Source organism: Limulus polyphemus, unplaced genomic scaffold (assembly GCF_000517525.1).
Source record: "Limulus polyphemus unplaced genomic scaffold, Limulus_polyphemus-2.1.2 Scaffold908, whole genome shotgun sequence".
Lineage (NCBI taxonomy): Eukaryota > Metazoa > Arthropoda > Merostomata > Xiphosura > Limulidae > Limulus > Limulus polyphemus.
The window spans coordinates 22460-42518 of record NW_013666518.1 but is presented as its reverse complement, the minus strand read 5'-3'; the positions used below and the strand labels follow the sequence as shown (position 1 = coordinate 42518).

The 20059-nt window shown below is 30.9% G+C and overlaps 1 protein-coding gene across 2 annotated transcripts in view; it reads left to right on the top strand.

Moving 5' to 3' along the window:
• LOC106461169 (VWFA and cache domain-containing protein 1-like) overlaps positions 1 to 20059 on the top strand; it is a 53724-nt gene that overhangs the window by 20096 nt on the left and 13569 nt on the right. For both annotated transcript variants that reach the window (XM_022388029.1, XM_022388028.1), the window contains exons 5-18: positions 306 to 444; positions 1874 to 2018; positions 2640 to 2775; positions 5651 to 5734; positions 7349 to 7489; positions 8130 to 8230; positions 9540 to 9672; positions 10011 to 10160; positions 12981 to 13104; positions 13602 to 13743; positions 14047 to 14215; positions 15525 to 15667; positions 17616 to 17713; positions 17914 to 18108. In XM_022388029.1, coding sequence (XP_022243737.1) covers positions 306 to 444; positions 1874 to 2018; positions 2640 to 2775; positions 5651 to 5734; positions 7349 to 7489; positions 8130 to 8230; positions 9540 to 9672; positions 10011 to 10160; positions 12981 to 13104; positions 13602 to 13743; positions 14047 to 14215; positions 15525 to 15667; positions 17616 to 17713; positions 17914 to 18108 — 1900 coding nt within the window. The remainder of the gene's footprint in view (positions 1 to 305; positions 445 to 1873; positions 2019 to 2639; positions 2776 to 5650; positions 5735 to 7348; positions 7490 to 8129; positions 8231 to 9539; positions 9673 to 10010; positions 10161 to 12980; positions 13105 to 13601; positions 13744 to 14046; positions 14216 to 15524; positions 15668 to 17615; positions 17714 to 17913; positions 18109 to 20059) is intronic.

Genomic DNA, 20059 nt, shown 5'->3' with positions numbered 1-20059 from the left:
GAAACCTTGACTTTGGATGGTTAATAACAGTAGGTTGACAAAGACTAGTACAATTTTCTATATTTTTTGCACAAGGTTTAACACAATTTTGAATGGAAGATATTTACTTAAACTGATACAATGATGCTATGCTTGCTCATATGTAAAATTTATCACTGAAATTCAAAGTGACATTTAGGTAAGCCTAAAACGTTGAAGGACGTCTGTTATCCTTAAAACCTAAAAATATATACCTAGATAAACACCTACATGTATAAAATATGATTTTTGTGTTAAGTGTCAAACATACATTTGATTTTTTTCAGTGTTCAGTGAAAATCTGGGAAAGTACCCTAATGTGAAATGGCAGTATTTCATATCGGCAGCGGGGGTTCATAGTGAGTATCCTGCCCACAAGATGGATCATACAACAATTTGTGGTCTGGGAAAAGACAGCAGACACAGGTAGATTATGCCTTGTATTGCACTTAATTAAGTAGCTTACTATAAAACCATTTAGTACCGACATTTCTAAATGATTGCAAGTACTGGTTGTTGTTTAGTGTATAATTTCAAGGTGCTTAGCAGCATTCACATTGATAAATTTTGGGGGTGCTCAAGCACGCACAGAACCAATGGAGCTGGAGCATATGATAGACCCTTACATGACAATTAAAAAATTTACTTTACTGTAGAGCCTTACAAAACAATGCATTTTTATGTTTGCTTTCTCATGTTTTCATAGTTGTGTAACTTTGCCAGTTTAATATAATTTTTTTCTGGGCCATTACACATTTCTTGGTCATTCAAGCAGTTTTTTACTGTAAATGTTTTATGTTCTTAAACTTATACAATAGAAATTTAGGTACACAACTCCATTTTTTAACACATCCATCAGGAGTCAAGGGGGGGGTGTCTTTGCACTACAATTTGTTGAATATCAAAAGTAAGTTAAAATCGGAAGCTCCCACAGAGGGTGATTTGGGATGTATCTTTTTAAGACAACATCGAGACAAGTTTTCATTTGTTAATTGATAAATTTTAAAGTGAAATACAGTATCATCAAGTCTCCATACTAGCTAGTATTAAGGTCTACTCACAGGGAGTAAATTCAGTGTATATATCAACAAAGCCACATTCTCAGCATCATTAATTAAGCAACTGCCAACAATTTCACCTGCGATTCAGTAAGGAAGGTCAAAGCATCATGATAGTCAGCAGTAGGATAAGCAGACAGAAACACTTTGAAAGTAGCTACAGCCATAATATTGTACTCAACTTGCCACACAATATCTACCAAGGTGTTTCTAAATAGTTCCTGAATACCTCTGTGTGTGATTTGGACACATCCATGCTTCTTGTGCTTACCACTTCAAATCACTTTTTGCAGTCCCAATGCTAAAATAGTGTGGGAAATGCCTTCTTTTTAGCCATTAAAAATATCCAGAAAATTTCAGTTCAAATTAGAAACACCTGATTTGGTAGTGTTTTTTTTTCAACAAAAAATGTCTCCCACTGGCTTGTGAGGGGCATGTTAAATAAGAGTCTATATGTTTGATAAAATATGGATGGTTTTAGTTGGCTTGCACAATCTGAACATTATATGTGTATGAATGTAATTCTATATGAGATATTCACAACAAATTAATAATTAATCAGTACCTACAAAGGTTATGGTGCACTAAGAATGTAAAATGAAACACATGGTTACAGCAGGATGATGTTTTCAGTTTTTACCTCTTATTTTTAGTGCAGTTTGACAATCACAAGTTTAAGCAGATAAAAAAAATTCAAATGTGTATTATTTTGCAGTGCATCCTATACTTTAAATACCTAAAGTTTTGGAATTTATAAGAAACAAGAATTGTGAAATTTTGTGTTTGGTTTATTCCAGGGATGTGTATTTAGCCACAGTAGAGCCTCGTGGCAAACACGTGATGATTATCATAGATCATGGAACTTCTTTAAGTTCCAACCAATTGGCAGTAGCCAAAGCTGTAGGAAAACACATACTTTTTACATTATCGCACCAAGACAAGGTAAGGTATAGTTGGTTTTCTTCAACTCTGATCTAAAATGTTGTTTTAAGTCATTTTCATCAGTTAGACCTACAGAAAGACCAAAATTAAACCAAAATTCATTTCCAATCTTACATAGAGAAAGTACTTTGAGACTTGTGCACAATCTAAAATGTAACTTATATTTATCTTTTTTTGGAAGATTAATGTGTTTATATTGATAACAGAGTTAAATCTTAGGGTATATCTGTAAAATTATATGGATGTGAAAATACAGATTTTTTTTTGTTAAAAACAAAAAATTGACATGTACCTGTGTTAATTTCAACTTAAACATTTTATTTTAAAAATGCACATTGACTAAGCATTTTTAGCAGCTTAGTTTTGTACATTTGTCTTTAGTTTGAGAGACTATGTCAGTGTTAAAACTAAACTAGGGGGTAGGTGGTGGATTTATTGTTTTTAAAAGACCTTGAATGATGCCAATTTTATTGCTAGCCTTTTTTTATTTGTGTTCAGAAACAGATTTGTTCTTATTTCTAATTATCATTAAGACTAGTTTTATAATAGTTTTAGTTAAGTAATATTTTTTGTACTTGTATTATCTATATACACTCCACATTTGTAACATCTGTTTTGCAGGTTGGCTTAATTGGACTTTCTGGTGAACCACATCATCCTCAAAGTGATAGCTGTCTAACCCACCAGATGGCGTATGCTACTTATGAGACAAAGCTTCATTTTAGTAGATTCATTGATAGGCTACAAAAAACAAAAAGTTAGTTTTTAATTTTTACAATTCATAAGGCTTATTGAATTTCTTAGATAATTTGTAGTATTAGTTAACTTTGAAAATTTATATGATATCTAATAAAATATTGTAAAATGTAATATCTTAATTTCTTCTTTTTAATATGGCCCAACATGGCAGGTGGTTAGGGTGCTCGACTCGCAATCTGCAGGTTGTGGGTTTGAATCCCCATCACACCAAACATGCTTGCCCTTTCATCCATGGGGATGTTATAATGTGCAGTCAATCCCACTATTCGTTGGTAAAAGAGTAACCCAAGAATTGGCGGTGAATGGTGATAAAGAGCTGCCTTCCCTTTAGTCTTATAACTGCTAAATTAGGGATGGCTAGCACAGATAGCCCTTGTGTAACTTTGCACAAAATTTCAAACAAACAAACAAATCTTTTTAATAAATTTGATCTTATTTTCTTTTGCTTCAGTTCTTGTAAAAAGTACTGAGTGTTATAAATTTAATGTGTTCAGAGAATTAATGTTAAGATGTGAAATTTTTGATCCAGTGAAGACTCCAGAAAAGGAGTGGAAATATCTCAAAAATAAGAATTTTAACATAGGAAAAGTTGAAAAGTTTTTTTTTTATTTCTAGTTTTGTCCTTTGCTATGAATCTAAAAGCAAACTCTAGTGATGTTTATGAAATTAATGTAGTTGATATCAAATTCTTTATCAAATGGAAAACACAGAGCTTATTGTATTTTTATCAATTTAAGTATCAGTGGGGGAAAAAAAAAAGAATAATTTTGCTTATTATTAGAGAAGAGACTGTAAGTATAATACATGGGACTAATTGTATTATATGGTTAATATTTTTTTAATTGTATTTGAGTTTGAAATAAATATTGGCTGATAGTGATAACTTGGGACTCACTATGGCCTAAACAGAGGAAAGCAAGCCTAATGAATATTTAATCTAGGAATTACCTTTCAGCTTATGCATAACAAATAAAGGTCTATAGCAGCTCATTTTAATGGAGTATCTTCAGGCCTAGCAACAGACAATAAACATTTTACCTATGGGAAACTAGGTCTGGAATCCTTGTGCACAAATTATTTATCTATATAGGTTTATATATATTCTTACATAATCTTAATTAAGATGTAACCAATATTGTCTTACAGCTTAAATGATAAATTACCAACAAAATTCAAAATTATGTTTGCTGTAGTGCTATAATGTTTTAGAGGCTTTAACCCATTCGCTGCCTGGTCCATACACGGCCTCTAAATGTTTTTTTCTGTTCACTGCATCAATGCTATCTAGTAAATCCATAAAATAACTTGGATTTTCTCCAACTTTGGCAGCTCTTGCTGCTGCAACAGCAGTATGTTGTCATACTGGCCTCTCTAATATCTTGAGAGAAACTGACACATGGAAGGCAAAAATAATTGATTTATTGTGTGGCAACAAATGACAATGGACAACATTACCACAAAAAGTTATGATTCAATATGTGCTGCAATTTTAAAAGCAAAATCTGTATGTATATCAATCTCAGTGAACAGAAAAAAAAATCAAAGTTTATATATGTACCAGCTGCAATGAAAGGGTTAAAAAACTTGATACTGTAATTTTTAAAAGTTCTAATTAACAAAGACATAAAAAACATTCCAGCAAAACAATCTTTATGTAACAATTATACCATAGCTTTACATGGCTAGTGACCTGGAAAAAAGAACTGTATAACTTATGAGAATGGTGCTTTTTATGCTAGAGATGAATAAGCCATGGAATATCATAAAAAAGTACAAAGTTTCATATTTTATTTTGAAGATATTTTTTTTTGTTTCTTTTCTTCAGCTAAAATATATTTTGTGAGAATTTTCAAAGATCTGTTGTTTCAACAAAAAAATAGTTTTTTTTTACCATATGTCCACTGTGCTTACAAGTCATAAGGATAGGATGTAAAATTATGTACTCAGTATCAACCTGTATTTTCTAAATATCTGGTGATATCAGTACTTTGGAAAAATGACCACTACTGATATATTAGTACATCCATATTAAACTAGTCAGATTTTTTCAGTAATACAAAGGTAAAAAACATAGTACTGTGCTTACAGTTTTGATTTATCTGGAGATTGCAGTTGAACTAAAAGAAGTATAGAGTTCAGGCAAGTAAATTCTTCCTGACTTCGTTGAGAAAACCTCAACCAAACAGAGAATATTATCATTCTTTAAATCTCCACATTACCAAACTGGTTTAGACAGTACTTCTAAATGAGAGAATTTGGGGCACATGTATGAAATATCTTATATTTAGTTCAGTCCAACCCGTGGCCTGGCATGGCCAGGTGGTTAAGACACTCGACTCGCAATCTGAGGGTCGCGAGTTCGAATCCCTGTCACACCAAACATGCTCGCTCTTTCAGCCGTGGGGGCGTTATAATGTGACGGTCAATCCCACTATTCGTTGGTAAAAGAGTAGCCCAAGAGTTGGCGGTGGGTGGTGATGACTAGCTGCCTTCCATCTAGTCTTACACTGCTAAATTAGGGACGGCTAGCGCAGATAGCCCTCGTGTAGCTTTGTGCAAAATTCAAAAAACAAACAAAACAAACAGTCCAACCCAAGCAGTGGTACCCAAACTGAAAAGAGTAATCCCCCCTTTTTTAAATTTTTCTGGTCAAAAATATTTGGAAATTATTACAAACAGATTGAATTACTGTAAATGTATGTTGCTGTAAAATTACTGTAAATGTATGTTGCTGTAAAAGTATTGTAAATGTATGTTGCTGTAAAATTACTGTAAATGTATGTTGCTGTAAAATTACTGTAAATGTATGTTGCTGTAAAAGTATTGTAAATGTATGTTGCTGAAAAATGAATTTTTTGATTTTGTTCTTATAGACTCCACCAATCATCTTGTTGGATTTCTGAAAGCCTTTGAACTACTACAGAATTCCTTACCTCCTGTTGGAACACTTACCAGTGGTAAAAATGACCTTTGTGCTCTTGTATTTTAAAGTACATATTTATTTCTGGAAAAAATGGGAACTTTTGACAGTAGCTATATGGTGAAGCACAGAATTTAAAATGTTGTCACTCCCATTGAGTGCAGTTAAATAAAAACTTCAAATTCAGTAAATAAATAATCTCAAGTTCAAGATACATTTATATTTGATCTTGGTGGGAAATAATTTTTTCTCAGTACTGGTTGATTTTTATTGTTCATTAGGATGTTTGTGGAATAAATATTATTGCTTGTTTCAATGAAAGTATCACCTTTTCAAGTTTTCTGTACATATATATCTTTTCATTCACTGTTACTTGAGTAAAAACACTACTTTCACACATTCTCACCTTTTTTCCCCTCCTTGACTTTCTGTGACTATTTCCAGAATGATATTTTTTTTTTGCACACAAGCCATCAAGAACCTTTTTATTAGCCAATAAACTTTTGTAATATTAATTAGAACCTTAACACACATCATAATTAAACTGTGAAAACTTTTGAATCTTTGTCATTGGATGACAGTAGTCATATAATAGTTTAAAAAAAAACAAAACAATTCATGACAGAAACTGAGTGTATTAAAGAAATCAGCTAAAAAAAAAACAGTTCATGACAGAAATTGAGTGTATAAAAGAAATCAACAAATTCTCCTTAGGTTTGTGTCCTTGTGAAAAGAAATTACATTTTGGACCAGTTTTTTAATTAATTTTTCTGAAAGTATGTCAGTGGACAAAACATTAATCATTTTTTATTGTAAATAAGATCATCTTTTCTATGGAGGGTGATATTTTGGCTATGAGGATAATAAGTATTGTCATATCTTACCCCCATCATAACTAGTGTAGAATGTAGTATTTTTATTCCGGTATATTCAGATAGTTTTCATGCAAGTGTTCTGCATAGTTAAAAACATCTTTGTAAACCAGATGTATTAAGGTTGTAAGCTTTCATTAATCTTATACATTATATAACCATTACATTCCACAAAGGTTATACTTGCTTGAACCTGTTTCAGTACTGGTCCCCCAGAGTGAGGTTGTACTCATTCCAAGTTGTGTTATATAGACTTGTATAAGTTCTTACAAGTTAGGGATTTATCTACCTTGAATATATTTACTTGGAGTGATCATTAAAATGGGTAATATAAGGATTGTGATTATCAACTTGATGGTGTGGTATTTCATTATTCTCGTTTCCGTCTTTGTCCTGTGCAGATGTGTGTGGACTTCCTCTCCACCGATTAGTATTACTGTGAATAGAGGTTGGTCAGTTGATGGATTACAGTTATATTTATAATGATTTTGTTGTTCTTCACATGTCACTTCCAGAACCACACCTTGGGTATAGTTGATTTTTTTCTTCAGATATCAATGTACCTATACCTAAATCATGTTTTTGAGGGCTACAATATAATCATGGTGTACATCATCATGAAGAAAAGCCATGTGCACTCTGCTAAGCATCCTCTTTAGTTACAGACTGTGTCATAAAAATGTGCATTATTTTTCTGATATCCAGGAATTGAGATTAATAATAATTCTATCATACAGGTATGACTGCTTTATTTTATTTTTATTTCTTTGCATTTGCAGATTCAGAAGCACTTATTATTTACATCAGTAGAGGACTTCTGTCATCTCTCACTGAAGCTCGTCCAGTTCTAGAAGCTATTGCCAATGAAAATCATAAAATTGACAATAGAGTTATCATCAACACTTATGCTGTTATTGATGGTAAGCTAGTTGCTTGTCTTTGCACTGTTACTTATATATGATGATAAAGTAAATAAATATACTTTTATCATTAAAAATTTTTCTCGGAACTAGTTTATTCAAAAGAGCATTTGTCATGTAAATATTTGCTTATTTTAGTGGATATAATTATCAAAGTTTATGTATTTTTTTTAACATTTTTATTTTTCAACTAAGATTTAACTTTTAATTTGCAGTACTTATGGTATCTGAAAAAATATTTTTCTAAGATTTTTATCATAGAGAGTAGGTTGTGCTTTGAGAAGCACTGAATATAGATGGACATGATTGGTCAGACCTATATATATGTAGTTTTATTTGTATGTTTATTTAAATATTAAATCAGATGTACTTAATAAAAAAATTAATTCAAGGCATTTGTGTGGCTGAAATATTCATAGTATCAAATATGAATACTGATAGTTAAGCTAAGTTTGATCGCTGTGAAGAACATGCTTGATAGTAAATTTGTTTTGTCTGATCTCAAAGATTAATATAAAGATTAAGATTTGCTCTAATTATTACTTTCATTCTTGCTTGTATTAAAGATATTTTTATCAAAGTTTGTTTTCTGTAGATAATCTTTGTACAAAAATTAATTCAAATTTGTATTTGCTCTTAGATGGGAAACCTATTATGTATGAAAAAACCTTTCTCAAAGATATTGCCAAACAGAACTTCTACAAGTACAATGTTCTCCCTCCAGATCCTTCTAGCATTAAGGTGAGTTACCTTGGTCAAGGTCAACTTATTGTCATTTAGTTCACCAGGAAAAAGTAGTGACAAAAATCATTCTTTTTTTCAAACCCTATTATTTTCACATCACATTCGTTTAAGCAGTGAAGATTGTCAAATTCAATAAACCAGCTTATTAAGTATATTTAAACTTTTACATTCTTATGTAATGTATTATAATATTTACCTCAGAAATGAGTGTGTTACTCTTGCAGAAATATATATTTCTAACAGTTACAATATGGCATATAAGAGAAATAAATTAGTCTGAACAGAAATATAATGAACTAACTACCTTGTAGAAAATGTTTGTTTCAAAAATTTCTTGTAGACTGTGGTTTTAAAGATGTCATTCAGTCACTGTTAAAAACAGAACCTCAAATTGTATAATTTCTCTCTCTAAGCTGCTGGTCAGTTGACAGTCAGTACTTAAAATTAGCTAGCTTATTGGTAAATAAGCTAAACAGCATGAAGTCAGATTGAACACAGTCTTGAGAGAAAAGTTGGTTACTCCAAGTAACATTTTGTGTCCGTCACAAAATGTTTGCTGCTATTATTGAATGACTGGATTGAACACTTCAGTAAAGTACTAGTCTTAACTCTCTCACATTCAGTTAAGTCTGGCATGGCCTGATGGTTAGGGTGCTCAACTCGCAAACTGCGGGTCATGAGTTTGAATCCTGTTGTTAAACATGCCCACTCTTTCAGCCATGGGGGCATTATAGTCAATCCCACTTGTTGTTGGTAAAAGGGTAGTCCAAGATTAAAAGTTTTATAGAAAGTGTGTGAGGGGAGTGGAGTGCTATGGACATGAGAGCCTTACTACTGAGCAATTGGTGGTAGGTATTGTTGACTAACTGCCCTCCTTCTATTCTATCACTTCTAAGATAAGGATAGCTAATGCATATAGGTTTCCAGTAGCTTTGCACAAAATTCAAAAACAATAAAAAATCACATTGACGTATATAAAAAAAATATATATATATTTAAATTACTGACATATGCTCAGTTAGATACTTTACAATACTTACTTACTGGTGTTTATTGTTTCACATTAGTCTATTAAAGATATTTAAATTCCTGAAATATGTTCAGTTGATTTAGATATCTAGATTTAGATATTTAATATCAATAAAATATAAGATTAACTTAAGAAGTTAAATTTCTCTGGTGTTTATTTTTTTGTTCAATTTGATTTACTGTTATTACTTTATGTTTATTAGAAATCTTTTAAGTATATCTTAGTTATTTTTTGCATTAAAATAACTGATATAAATTTGTAATTTCACTCCTACAGGAAGGGATGATGGTTGCTGTTAACTCCACAAAGAATCTTAGCTTTCTCTTAGGAGATTTTTATTCTGTGATGTCACCACCAGCTCATTTTGAAACACATTTTTCACTCCCATGGTGGGATCCTGTTAGCAAGGGTAATCATGTTTCTTGATGTGTCATATTGCTTCAATAATGAGAGTGATCATTAATACTGTCATCAGGAATTGAAAATTCAATTTATCACTTTTGTTCTAAAAAGTGTGTCACTAAAATTTTATCTTTTTCGGTATAGACTGTAATTTAATTTTTAATTACTTATTTTTGTATAAAGTTATTTGCTTTAATTTTTTTTTGCAAGTTAGTTATGGTGAATATGAAATTAATGATTTTATTATTGTAGTTGGTTTACATATTAGTTGTGTGTTTCTGTATGGATCCTTAATAAATAGAAAAGTAACTTTTGTTAATTTCATCTTTACTTATGTTTTATTAGGTTTAGTTGTTAGCCTCAGCCAGCCAGTGTATTATGAAAGCAGGCTGTTGGGAGTTGTAGGACTGGACATCAACCTAGCTGACTTAGCTGAAGATGTTACCTATTTTAGGCATTCAGAGGACGTATATGCTTTTCTCATAGATAAGTCAGGTAATTCTGGTGTTTAATGATAATTTGACTCTTTTAAGGTAAAATAAAGCAATTTTTTGTCACGTTCACATTTAGATATTTTGTATAAGAAATGTTTTTTATAACAGAATATAAATTTCATATCATTGTGTCTATCACAATTTAGAGTTAACATTACTAATATATAAATATTCATTTCTTATGCTACAAAATAAAATTTGTATAATTTTACAATTCCAGAGATGGGGAAGTTGCTTCAAATAATTTATAGGCATGCGTTGTACGATTTAAAAATCAATTATATGGAAAGACTAGAAAATGTAGAGAAGTTTACAACTTTCACTTAAGTACTGTGTATGTGTTTGTTCAGAAGCATTCTGTGTGGTTTTTCAATTCTTACCACATTAAAATAGTAATGAATTTAAGACAAAGAGATGTATTTTAAATAAAATACAGTAGGAATAATATCCGTAATTTTTTATCCCGTTTTGTATGTTAGTATTTTATGTTGTTTGTCAGCAATTGCATTGTTAGGTTTGTAAAATGTTGCAGCTTTACTAATCAGCATTCACTTCTAAATAAGAAAACTAAGGACTGAGTATAATCAATGTGTTTGTTATAACACAGTTTTTCTATATTGATGAAGATGACAAATTTGAACATTTCTTCTGTTTTATTAATAAAAAAGGACTTTCTTTTCTTTAAAAGCTTTATACTCAGTTCATCACTGACATGTACAAACATTAAAAGTACAAAGTATCTTCTCACTATAAACAGCTCTCAATCCTTTTTACTTCCTGAACTGTTTGGTTACCAATTATTTTTCATACAAACTGGTCAGTTCTTTTTGTTTTTAATTTTTGACACATATTATTAACTCTAGTGCTGATTGTCTTAACACCTAATTCACCAGGTACCTTTGGTTCACCAAACCACATGCAAGTTGATTTTCATGTTTCAAAAAATTCAGAGAAAAGATGGCACTCACGAGTGTTTCAGCCTTGTTTTAGCGTTATAGTGAATGTTTAATAATTTAAAAATTAGATATCATAATCTTAATACTTGCTTTTAGCTTTTAACATCTGCTAATGCAATGAGAAGAATTGAGAGAGATTTTGTATGCACATACACAGTACCATTAGAAGAAGTAACATGGTAAAAACGTCTGATATGCTTCTGTATTAAACTTATAGATGATTACAATCCTCTTTTTTTTCTGCATGAAAACCAGACTGATATTTTATGAATAAAGAACTAAATAGAGATGCCTTTGAACAAAATCCTCTGGTTATTTTTATAAATGGTAACATTCTTGTGATTTTAGACAAGGTTATGATTCTGTACAAGTTTGGAATGCTTTAAATAAACATGTAGACTATAGTTGTTAACATACCAATTCATTTTTAATATATATTGATGTACTACAATGTAACAATGTTACATCGAGTCCATACTTATGTACTAATACAAAACATGGACAATAACAAATGAAGTTGAGACAAAACTTGAAGCAGCTGAAATGTGGTTCTGAAGAAGAATACTGCAAGTAGTGTGGACTAAGAAGAATTGCAGTGATCAAGTATTGTTACAAGCCAACATGCAACATCATCAAGAAGATATGGACTAAGAATAATAGTAATTATCAACTATTGTTACAAGCCAACATGCAACATCATCAAGAAGATGTGGACTAAGATGAATAGTAATGATCAAGTATTTTTACAAGCCAACATGCAACATCATCAAGAAGATGTGGACTAAGAATAATAATAATGATCAAGTATTGTTACAAGCCAACATGCAACATCATGAGGAAGATATGGACTAAGAAGAATAGTAATGATCAAGTATTGTTACAAGCCAACATGCAACACCATCAAGAAGATGTGGACTAAGAATAATAATAATGATCAAGTATTGTTACAAGCCAACATGCCACATCATCAAGAAGATATGGACTAATAAGAATAGTAATGATCAAGTATTGTTACAAGCCAACATGCCACATCATCAAGAAGATATGGACTAATAAGAATAGTAATTATCAAGTATTGTTACAAGCCAATACAACATGCAAACATTATCAAGAAGATATGGACTAATAAGAATAGTAATTATCAAGTATTGTTACAAGCCAATACGACATGCAAACATTATCAAGAAGATATGGACTAATAAGAATAGTAATGATCAAGTATTGTTACAAGCCAACATGCAACATCATCAGGAAGATATGGACTAAGAAGAATAGTAATGACCAAGTATTGTTACAAGTCAACATGCAACATCATCAAGAAGATAAAAAAAGAGACAAGATGAGTTCATATGCAGTGTGGTGAGGAAAGAAAAGATGGAGGACTTAGTAACAACTGGCAAGATAGAAAGACAAAGAACAAAGGTGCTTGATGGACTTGCAAAATGGTTAGGAACCATGAATAACACAAATTGTTGAAGAACACCAGTGACAGAGAGAAATGTTAACACCTGCATGCAGGCAGGACACTGGAGAAGAAGTGTTTGATTGCAGTATACTTGTTAGTAAGCTGACTAAATGGAATAGTAAATATGGCATCAGTTGTTGCTACACTGAATTAACTATCAAGAAATGATTGACAACTAATAATATAAGTAATCCTAAAAATTAAATATATTACTTTTTCAAGTTCATATATTTTTTAAATCGTGTTTCTTTTTTTCTCTCTCAAGAATGATTAGTTATGTACTAATTGTTTTGTAATTTCATTGGACAACAAGGAGGTGATTGGTGCTAAAATTAGTTTTGAGAATTCGTTATATGGACTTAAAATTTAAAATACAAACTTCTGAATCCTTCTGTGTTAGGTATGACCTTGATGCACCCCTCTTTCACGAGGCCAATGTTTGTAAAGAAGCAGCCACTACATACACCTATAGAACTTTTGGAAAATCAGCCTGGTTTCCAAAAGATTAGGGAATACATTCTGAGGTGTGTAATTTTTAATTCATTATTGTATTTACTCATTTAGTATTTCCTTTAAATTAACATTTCATCACAGTAAGCTTAATTGTTTTGTTTTAATTTATATTGTAATGTTATTATGAAAATTATTCACCCACATTGATTACAATCAAAATTATAAAATAATATCCAAATCTAAACTAACGTAAATGATAGATGCTAATTTAAAAATTAAGAAATATCAGTCCTAGTTAACAAATGGGGTTTCAAACTGTTGTATGTTTGATAAAGAGAACACTAAGTATGTGGGTGATAATGTCTTGTGTTGTTTAAAAGACATCTGAGCTGTTGAGGATTTGTTAAGGCAGCTACTTTTGTGGTTGCTACTTGTAAATAAAAGTATCTAAACTATCAGAAGTTGAGTGTTATATAACGTAACCACTGTAGTGGACTTGATTGTAATTATCATGTATTGATAAGATATTTCTCAAATGAATAAAATGTTTTTGTTACATTTTCTCAAGGAATGATAGTGGAGAGAAACATATATCAACAAAAGTACCGTGTAAGCCACCCAAAATGGGAAATTTTGCCCTGAATAGTGCAGATTTAAAATGTTTAGATAAACAGGGGAATAAACACCAGACAGTCTACAGTTGGAGAAAGGTGGGTTCTGTGAGAATAACTTTATAGTTTCTGTCATTGTCAGTGTTACAAGTAAACTATAAAGTGATGTTTTATTTTACTTAAAAACCGGTATAGTAATTTTTGATTTCTGTATTTGAATTTTTTATTCTGTTTATTATTATAAGTTATATTTTAATTCTTAGAGACTTTTCTCTTAGTAATGTATATTTCTGTTCAAACAAAATTGTATTTTTAATGTAAATTTTTTTTTTGACAAGGTTTTTCTGTTTTCTATGAAACTGTATTAAACACGTATATTAAAATAATGAATATTGTCTCTAGGTTCCTCGAACTCCATACATTGTGTGTGTGGTGTCAGTCCAGATGAAGAAAAAATTTAATAGATTGCAAAAAATCTTGCCTTCTCTTGAACCTGCATTTGTTCACCACAGACTTGACCTTATGGGAACTTCCCGCATGTGTAGACACATTAAACAACTCTCAACACTTGGTATGTATTTCTAACATGGAAAACTTTAAGTTACTTCAGTTGTATTTAACACACTTAGAAGTCTTGAGGATAACAAGACAAGGTTTATTTCTAGGAAAAATATTAGGTTTGAAGTGTACTTTTATTTTTTTGAATCGTAATTGTTCATTTTGGAGGGAGAGGTGAATTAAGTCTAGTTATTACCAAGCAAAGTCTTCTAAACTTAAACTAATGACTAAAAGGTAGTTTAACATGCTTAATCCTCTTCTTTTTAATGTGGGTATGATTATCTGTTGATTAGAAATATAAGTCTATTGATAATGAAAGAGTTGAAAAGATGTTAGTTATTGGAAGAAGTATATATATTTTTTAATGTAGATATTTCTCCACATAGTTGTATTGATTAACATAAAGAAATTATAAGTTGAGTACATAAATATTTTTCAGTATAAATGCTGAATCAGTGCTCTTCTAATGATTTACTTAGTTTTTGATATATCATTTTACACATATTTCTGACCTGGTAAGCAGCACCAGTTGCTCGTAAGATAGATACGGTAGAATTAGTATAGATGTTGGAGTTCTGATTGACTGAAGACAAGTTTTAGAAATGTTATTGGCCCGTATCACTAAGCCTGTTGTTTGGCTAAGTTTGACTATATATCCTTGGATAATTAATTAGAAAAAATTTAACAAATAAATTACTATTCATTGTGTAGGTGGTGTTCTTTATGAGAGTAAGTTTGACTTAGGTTTTAGGTGAGTATAAATTTGATGCAACTGTAGAGTGCAAAGTAACAACATTTGCATAATTTCCCTAAAAGCTGTCTGAATTTCTAGTATCCAAAAAATTTTATCAAGTGTTTGTTTTAACTTTTTCAGTAATTAAATGTCCTTGTGATGTGTGTTATCTGTGATAACATGCAAAACTGTGAATTTGAGGGTTTGTGGTTCTTGTCCGTTTACTGCTAAATCTTTTTTTGCTCTTTGGGGGCCGTGGGTGTATTATAAGAGGAACAGTTTAATTCCACTATTTGGTCAGACAAAAGTTGGCACTGGGTGCTGTTTACTAGTTGTATTCCCTCTAAACTATCAGCTCAAAATTAAGGATGGCTAGTGGGGGTAGTCCTTGTGTAATTTGGTGAAAATATTCAAAACAAACTGAATTCCCCCTTGGTGTTTAGGAATAACATTTATGCTATGTTTTACTGTGGTAAGTCAACTTGTACGTATGATATAAAAAACACAAATAGAAATTTCAAAATTGAACAGTACATTCATAAGATCAAATGAGAAAATAATTAAATCAAATTGTTTTCTGTGCATCCAGAATCCAGTACACTTTTCCTGTCTGCATCATGTTTTCTCTCGCCCTTCGAGTACCTGACAAGTAATGAAACAAAAAACAAGGTTCAAGGTTACGTGGCATACCTTAACGACAAAACTAAACTAATTGCCAATCCTGGTCTAAAGGTGAGTAGTTATTTTAAATGCCATGCTATTATCGGATAGATATTTAAAAAATTTTTTCCTTTTTTTTATGAACTGAAATAAAAAATGCACACCAGAACTAGGAAACAATTTCTAATGACAGGTTTGGTATTGATGTAACTGTTTGCACTTGGTAACTTACAAACAAAGTATGTAAAATGTTGAAGAAGCTTTTACAGTTTCATATTTTGACAGGTAGTGAACATCCTGATTGAATTATTGTATTGAAATAAGTAGCAAATGAGATGTTTGTTGTAATTAATCTTAACAAGTGTTAACATCATAACAGTAATAAAAAAAATATAGAACACAGGTTATATAAATGTCCATAATGTGTCTGATTAAATATATAGACCTTCGTGTGGTTGTACAATGTAAACATAGGATGATATGTAATTGGAACATGGTATAAGATGCCAAATAACAAAAGTGGTTTTAATTTGGTTTTGGGTTAGTCAAACATACTAAGAAAACTGAATTGAGTTAAATAGTTCCCCACTAGGTCAACAGTAAGTTTACAAACTTACAATCCTAAAATCTGAGGATGGGATCTCCATGATGGACAGAGTGCAGATAACCTATTGTGTAAGTTTGCACTATAACAAAACTTGAATAAAAGTGCAAATTAAATAGAACACATGATACCTTCACGTTTGTTTAAGCAGGGTATGAAATATTTTACAGTGTACAGTGTAAAACATTATGTATATCTTATTTGTCTCTATCAATTAATCTGAATTCTAACCATAAAATCTACTTTCGAAAATTGTATGTTTCCTTATTTTAAGACTTGAGATAAAATTTGATCGTGCACAAAAAAACAAACTAACTAAATATTAGTGACTACTGAATGATGAAAACAAGGAAATCCAGTTAGTCATCATCATGAATAGAAATTGTTTACAGTTCAAAAATATAAAAAACAATAAATATGACTGTTTATATGTGTAACTCTTAAGGTATCCAAATGCCTCGTCATCTAATTAGTGACAAGCATGAATGGATTAACGAGATTCCCACTGTCCCTATCTACTATCTAGTGAAACCACAGCCAATGGAACGGGCTTGGAGAAAACAGTTGTCAGTTTCTTTTGGGGTTGTAAAAAAAACAGCTGTTGGTTCAATTTTTGGGTAAAAAAAGAACTGGTCAGGTCTTGGTTTCTTTTTTGGGTAGCATCGTACATTAAGCATATTGGAAAAGACAAAGAGGCATCATATAGGCTTGATTCTAGATGTATAACTAATAAATTCTTTGAAATCTTACAGATAATTAATATATTGATGGTTATTGTTGTCTTTAGATTTTTGTAGACTAAATGTGGTATTGTTAAGAGCACTGTATTCTTGCCTTTCATGTCTTGTCTCTTCATTATGGTGTGAATATGACATTGAAGTGAAACAATCCAGGTGATCATATTTGCTGACTTTTCAGTTGTTACTATCATTTCTATCTGATACATATCTACTTACTTATGCATGTTTTTTCAATTTCCATGATAATGTCTTATTAAAAAAATTGTATTTATATGTATTTTACTTCAAAGGAAATTTTGTTTTTAGTATTTGTCTAAATTACTTAGTTGTTCAGAAGAAGAAGCTTTGATTAAGATTTATAATTAGCTAAAATGGCTGAGTGGGTAAGTAAAAGAAATAAGATATTTAAAAAGATAGTTTTCACTTACACATATGTCAATAGCTGTTGAGGTCTTACTTTCTCTTTTTCTTTTGTGTGAAAAGAAATAATGAGAATTTCTTTTTTGCTGCCAAGGATGATTCTATGTTGTGATGCATGAACAAAAATTGTGTGCACTCTTGGTCTAACTGAGGTGGTCTGTATAATTTTAGTTTTATTTTATCACAACTTAGTAAAACCAACAACAAGTATTCTTTTTTTTTTTTTTTGTCTCTTTTAAAATTCGCTTTTCTGTAGAATGAAGTACGGAATGATGTACTTTCTGCAATGCAGATCACTCCAGAATGGAAGAAAAGGGTTTTGAACAGTGATTTTTCCAAGTATATTGTTAGGAGGTATGTATACACGAAAGATATTGTATTAACATAAATATCTGTTTATTTCTAAACTAAAATCGACTATGTACATGCAAGGTTTAATAGCAACTAAAGTGCTTTTTATGATTGGCTGATGAAAATAAAGGTATCAAAAGTGTGTTTTTAAGCTGTTTTTGGCTTTAATGTTTATGTGTATAGTGGTCCACACACATTTCTAGGTTTGTTGCCACTCCTAACGGCATGTTCCAGATCTACCCAGGTACAGTAATAGACAAAAGATTTGACCCAACCAAGCGAGAGTGGTTTCGACGTGCCATAGAACATCCTGGGAGGGTAGTTCTGACAGCACCTTACCTAGATGTCGGTGGCGCTGGTTACATTGTAACGCTTAGCCATACTGTGTATGAGGGAAAGTAAGTTGTTGTTTAGACATTCTCATAAAATCTAATTATGGTGTTACTTACAGGCCTTTGTTTGATACATAGCAAATATGGTGATGACAACTGTATTTAATTATGTTGTGTGTTGCTGTGATAACTCTTAAACTCTTAAAATGTGCTGTAAAAATAGAAAGTGATTTGTATGCAACAAAGCTAAGTACTGTTTGCATAATTTAATTAAAGTAACATTAATTCTTTCACTAAATTGTGCTATAGGACCCATGGCATTATATTTGTTTGTACATGTGCATTGTGCCATATAATCTATAGCATATACTAATTTTCTTTTGTTTACATTTCCACACAGATGTAGTTGCCTTGGCTGTGCATATAATGCATCCTATGGAAATTCCATGTATTCTTGGTGGTTATATGTTGTGTAGATCATGTGACTTTGTTATGGCATATCTTCAGGAGGACAATCTGCTTGCACAAAGTTTTGGGATAAATCTTGAGGCTTCTCCAGCATCCACTGCTTTAATTCTGCAGTTGTATGTTGCTGTTTAACCATGATAAACTTCAAAAACCAAATACATAAACTAAGCTTTTATGTGTACAAGAGATTTTCATCCTTATCATACCAGAAAAAATCAAAGCAGTTAATGTTGGAGAAGACCCAAGATTTAAACCAAACAATTTTTGAACACTGGACGCATTATTTATTAAAGTATATGTCACTTTTTTAAAAAATAAGTATTTAAATTGACTGTTTCATTTGCAGCTGTTTTGAAGTATTGTCAACTCGTGCCTTGCAGTCTTTACAATTCAGACAAGGGCTAATTTACATTAATACAGTTTAAGTGAGCAAGTGCTGAACTAAAATAGCTTATGTATGTTGAGATATGTTATGTAACTAAGAACAGTAGGCCTAAAAATGTTGCACAATTGATTTTTGAATGCTACAAAGAAGATGGATATATTAGAAAATAAATTCCAATGTGATGTCATAAAAAACCATGTCTTAGTGGCTTTAAAACTACATATCAATAACTGCAATATGGAAATGGAATTACCAAAAAAATTTTTTATGAACAGGGAACAAACTGCTGCTACAGTGAAGGGTTAATAGATTTCAGTCTGCACTGATACATTTTATCTGTACCCAGTATATTGACAGATTTTAATATATTCATAACAATATTTATGGATTTCAGTCTACACTGATACATTTTATCTGTACCCAGTATATTGACAGATATTAATATATTCATAACAATATTAATGGATTTTAGTCTGTACATGGTAATATTAACAGAATATAGTCTGTACACAGTAATATTGAAAGAGTTTAGCCTGTGCTCAGTAATATTGAAAGAGTTTAGCCTGTGCTCAGTAATATTGAACGATTTTAGCCTGTGCACAGTAATATTGAACGATTTTAGCCTGTGCACAGCAATAGTGATAGATTTTAGCCCGTACACAGTAATATTGAAAGATTTTAGCCTGTGCACAGCGATAGTGATAGATTTTAGTTTGTACAGAGTATATTGACAGATTTTAATATATTTACAGTAATTTTGTTAGATTTTGGTTTTATCAATATTACTGTGTACAAAATAAAATATATCAATATTACTGTGTACAGACTAAAATCTATCAATATTACTGTTTACAGACTAAAATCGTAAACAGTAATATTGATAATTATAATATATATATACTTTATTCATTGTTTTGTAACTTGAAATGACAGCTTCTATATATATATTTTGTCTTATTGATTCAGCTTTCATCATAAACACACCTAGCATATTTCTATTATTATTCTTTAAATTGGAGAATATTATTTCTATTATTTTACTCTTTTCTAACATTCTTTATTAATTGTCATCAATTTTATATATTAAGTTGTCAAAGGTTGAAATACATGCATGTTTTTGTTCATATAGAGTATATATATATATATATATATATATATATATAT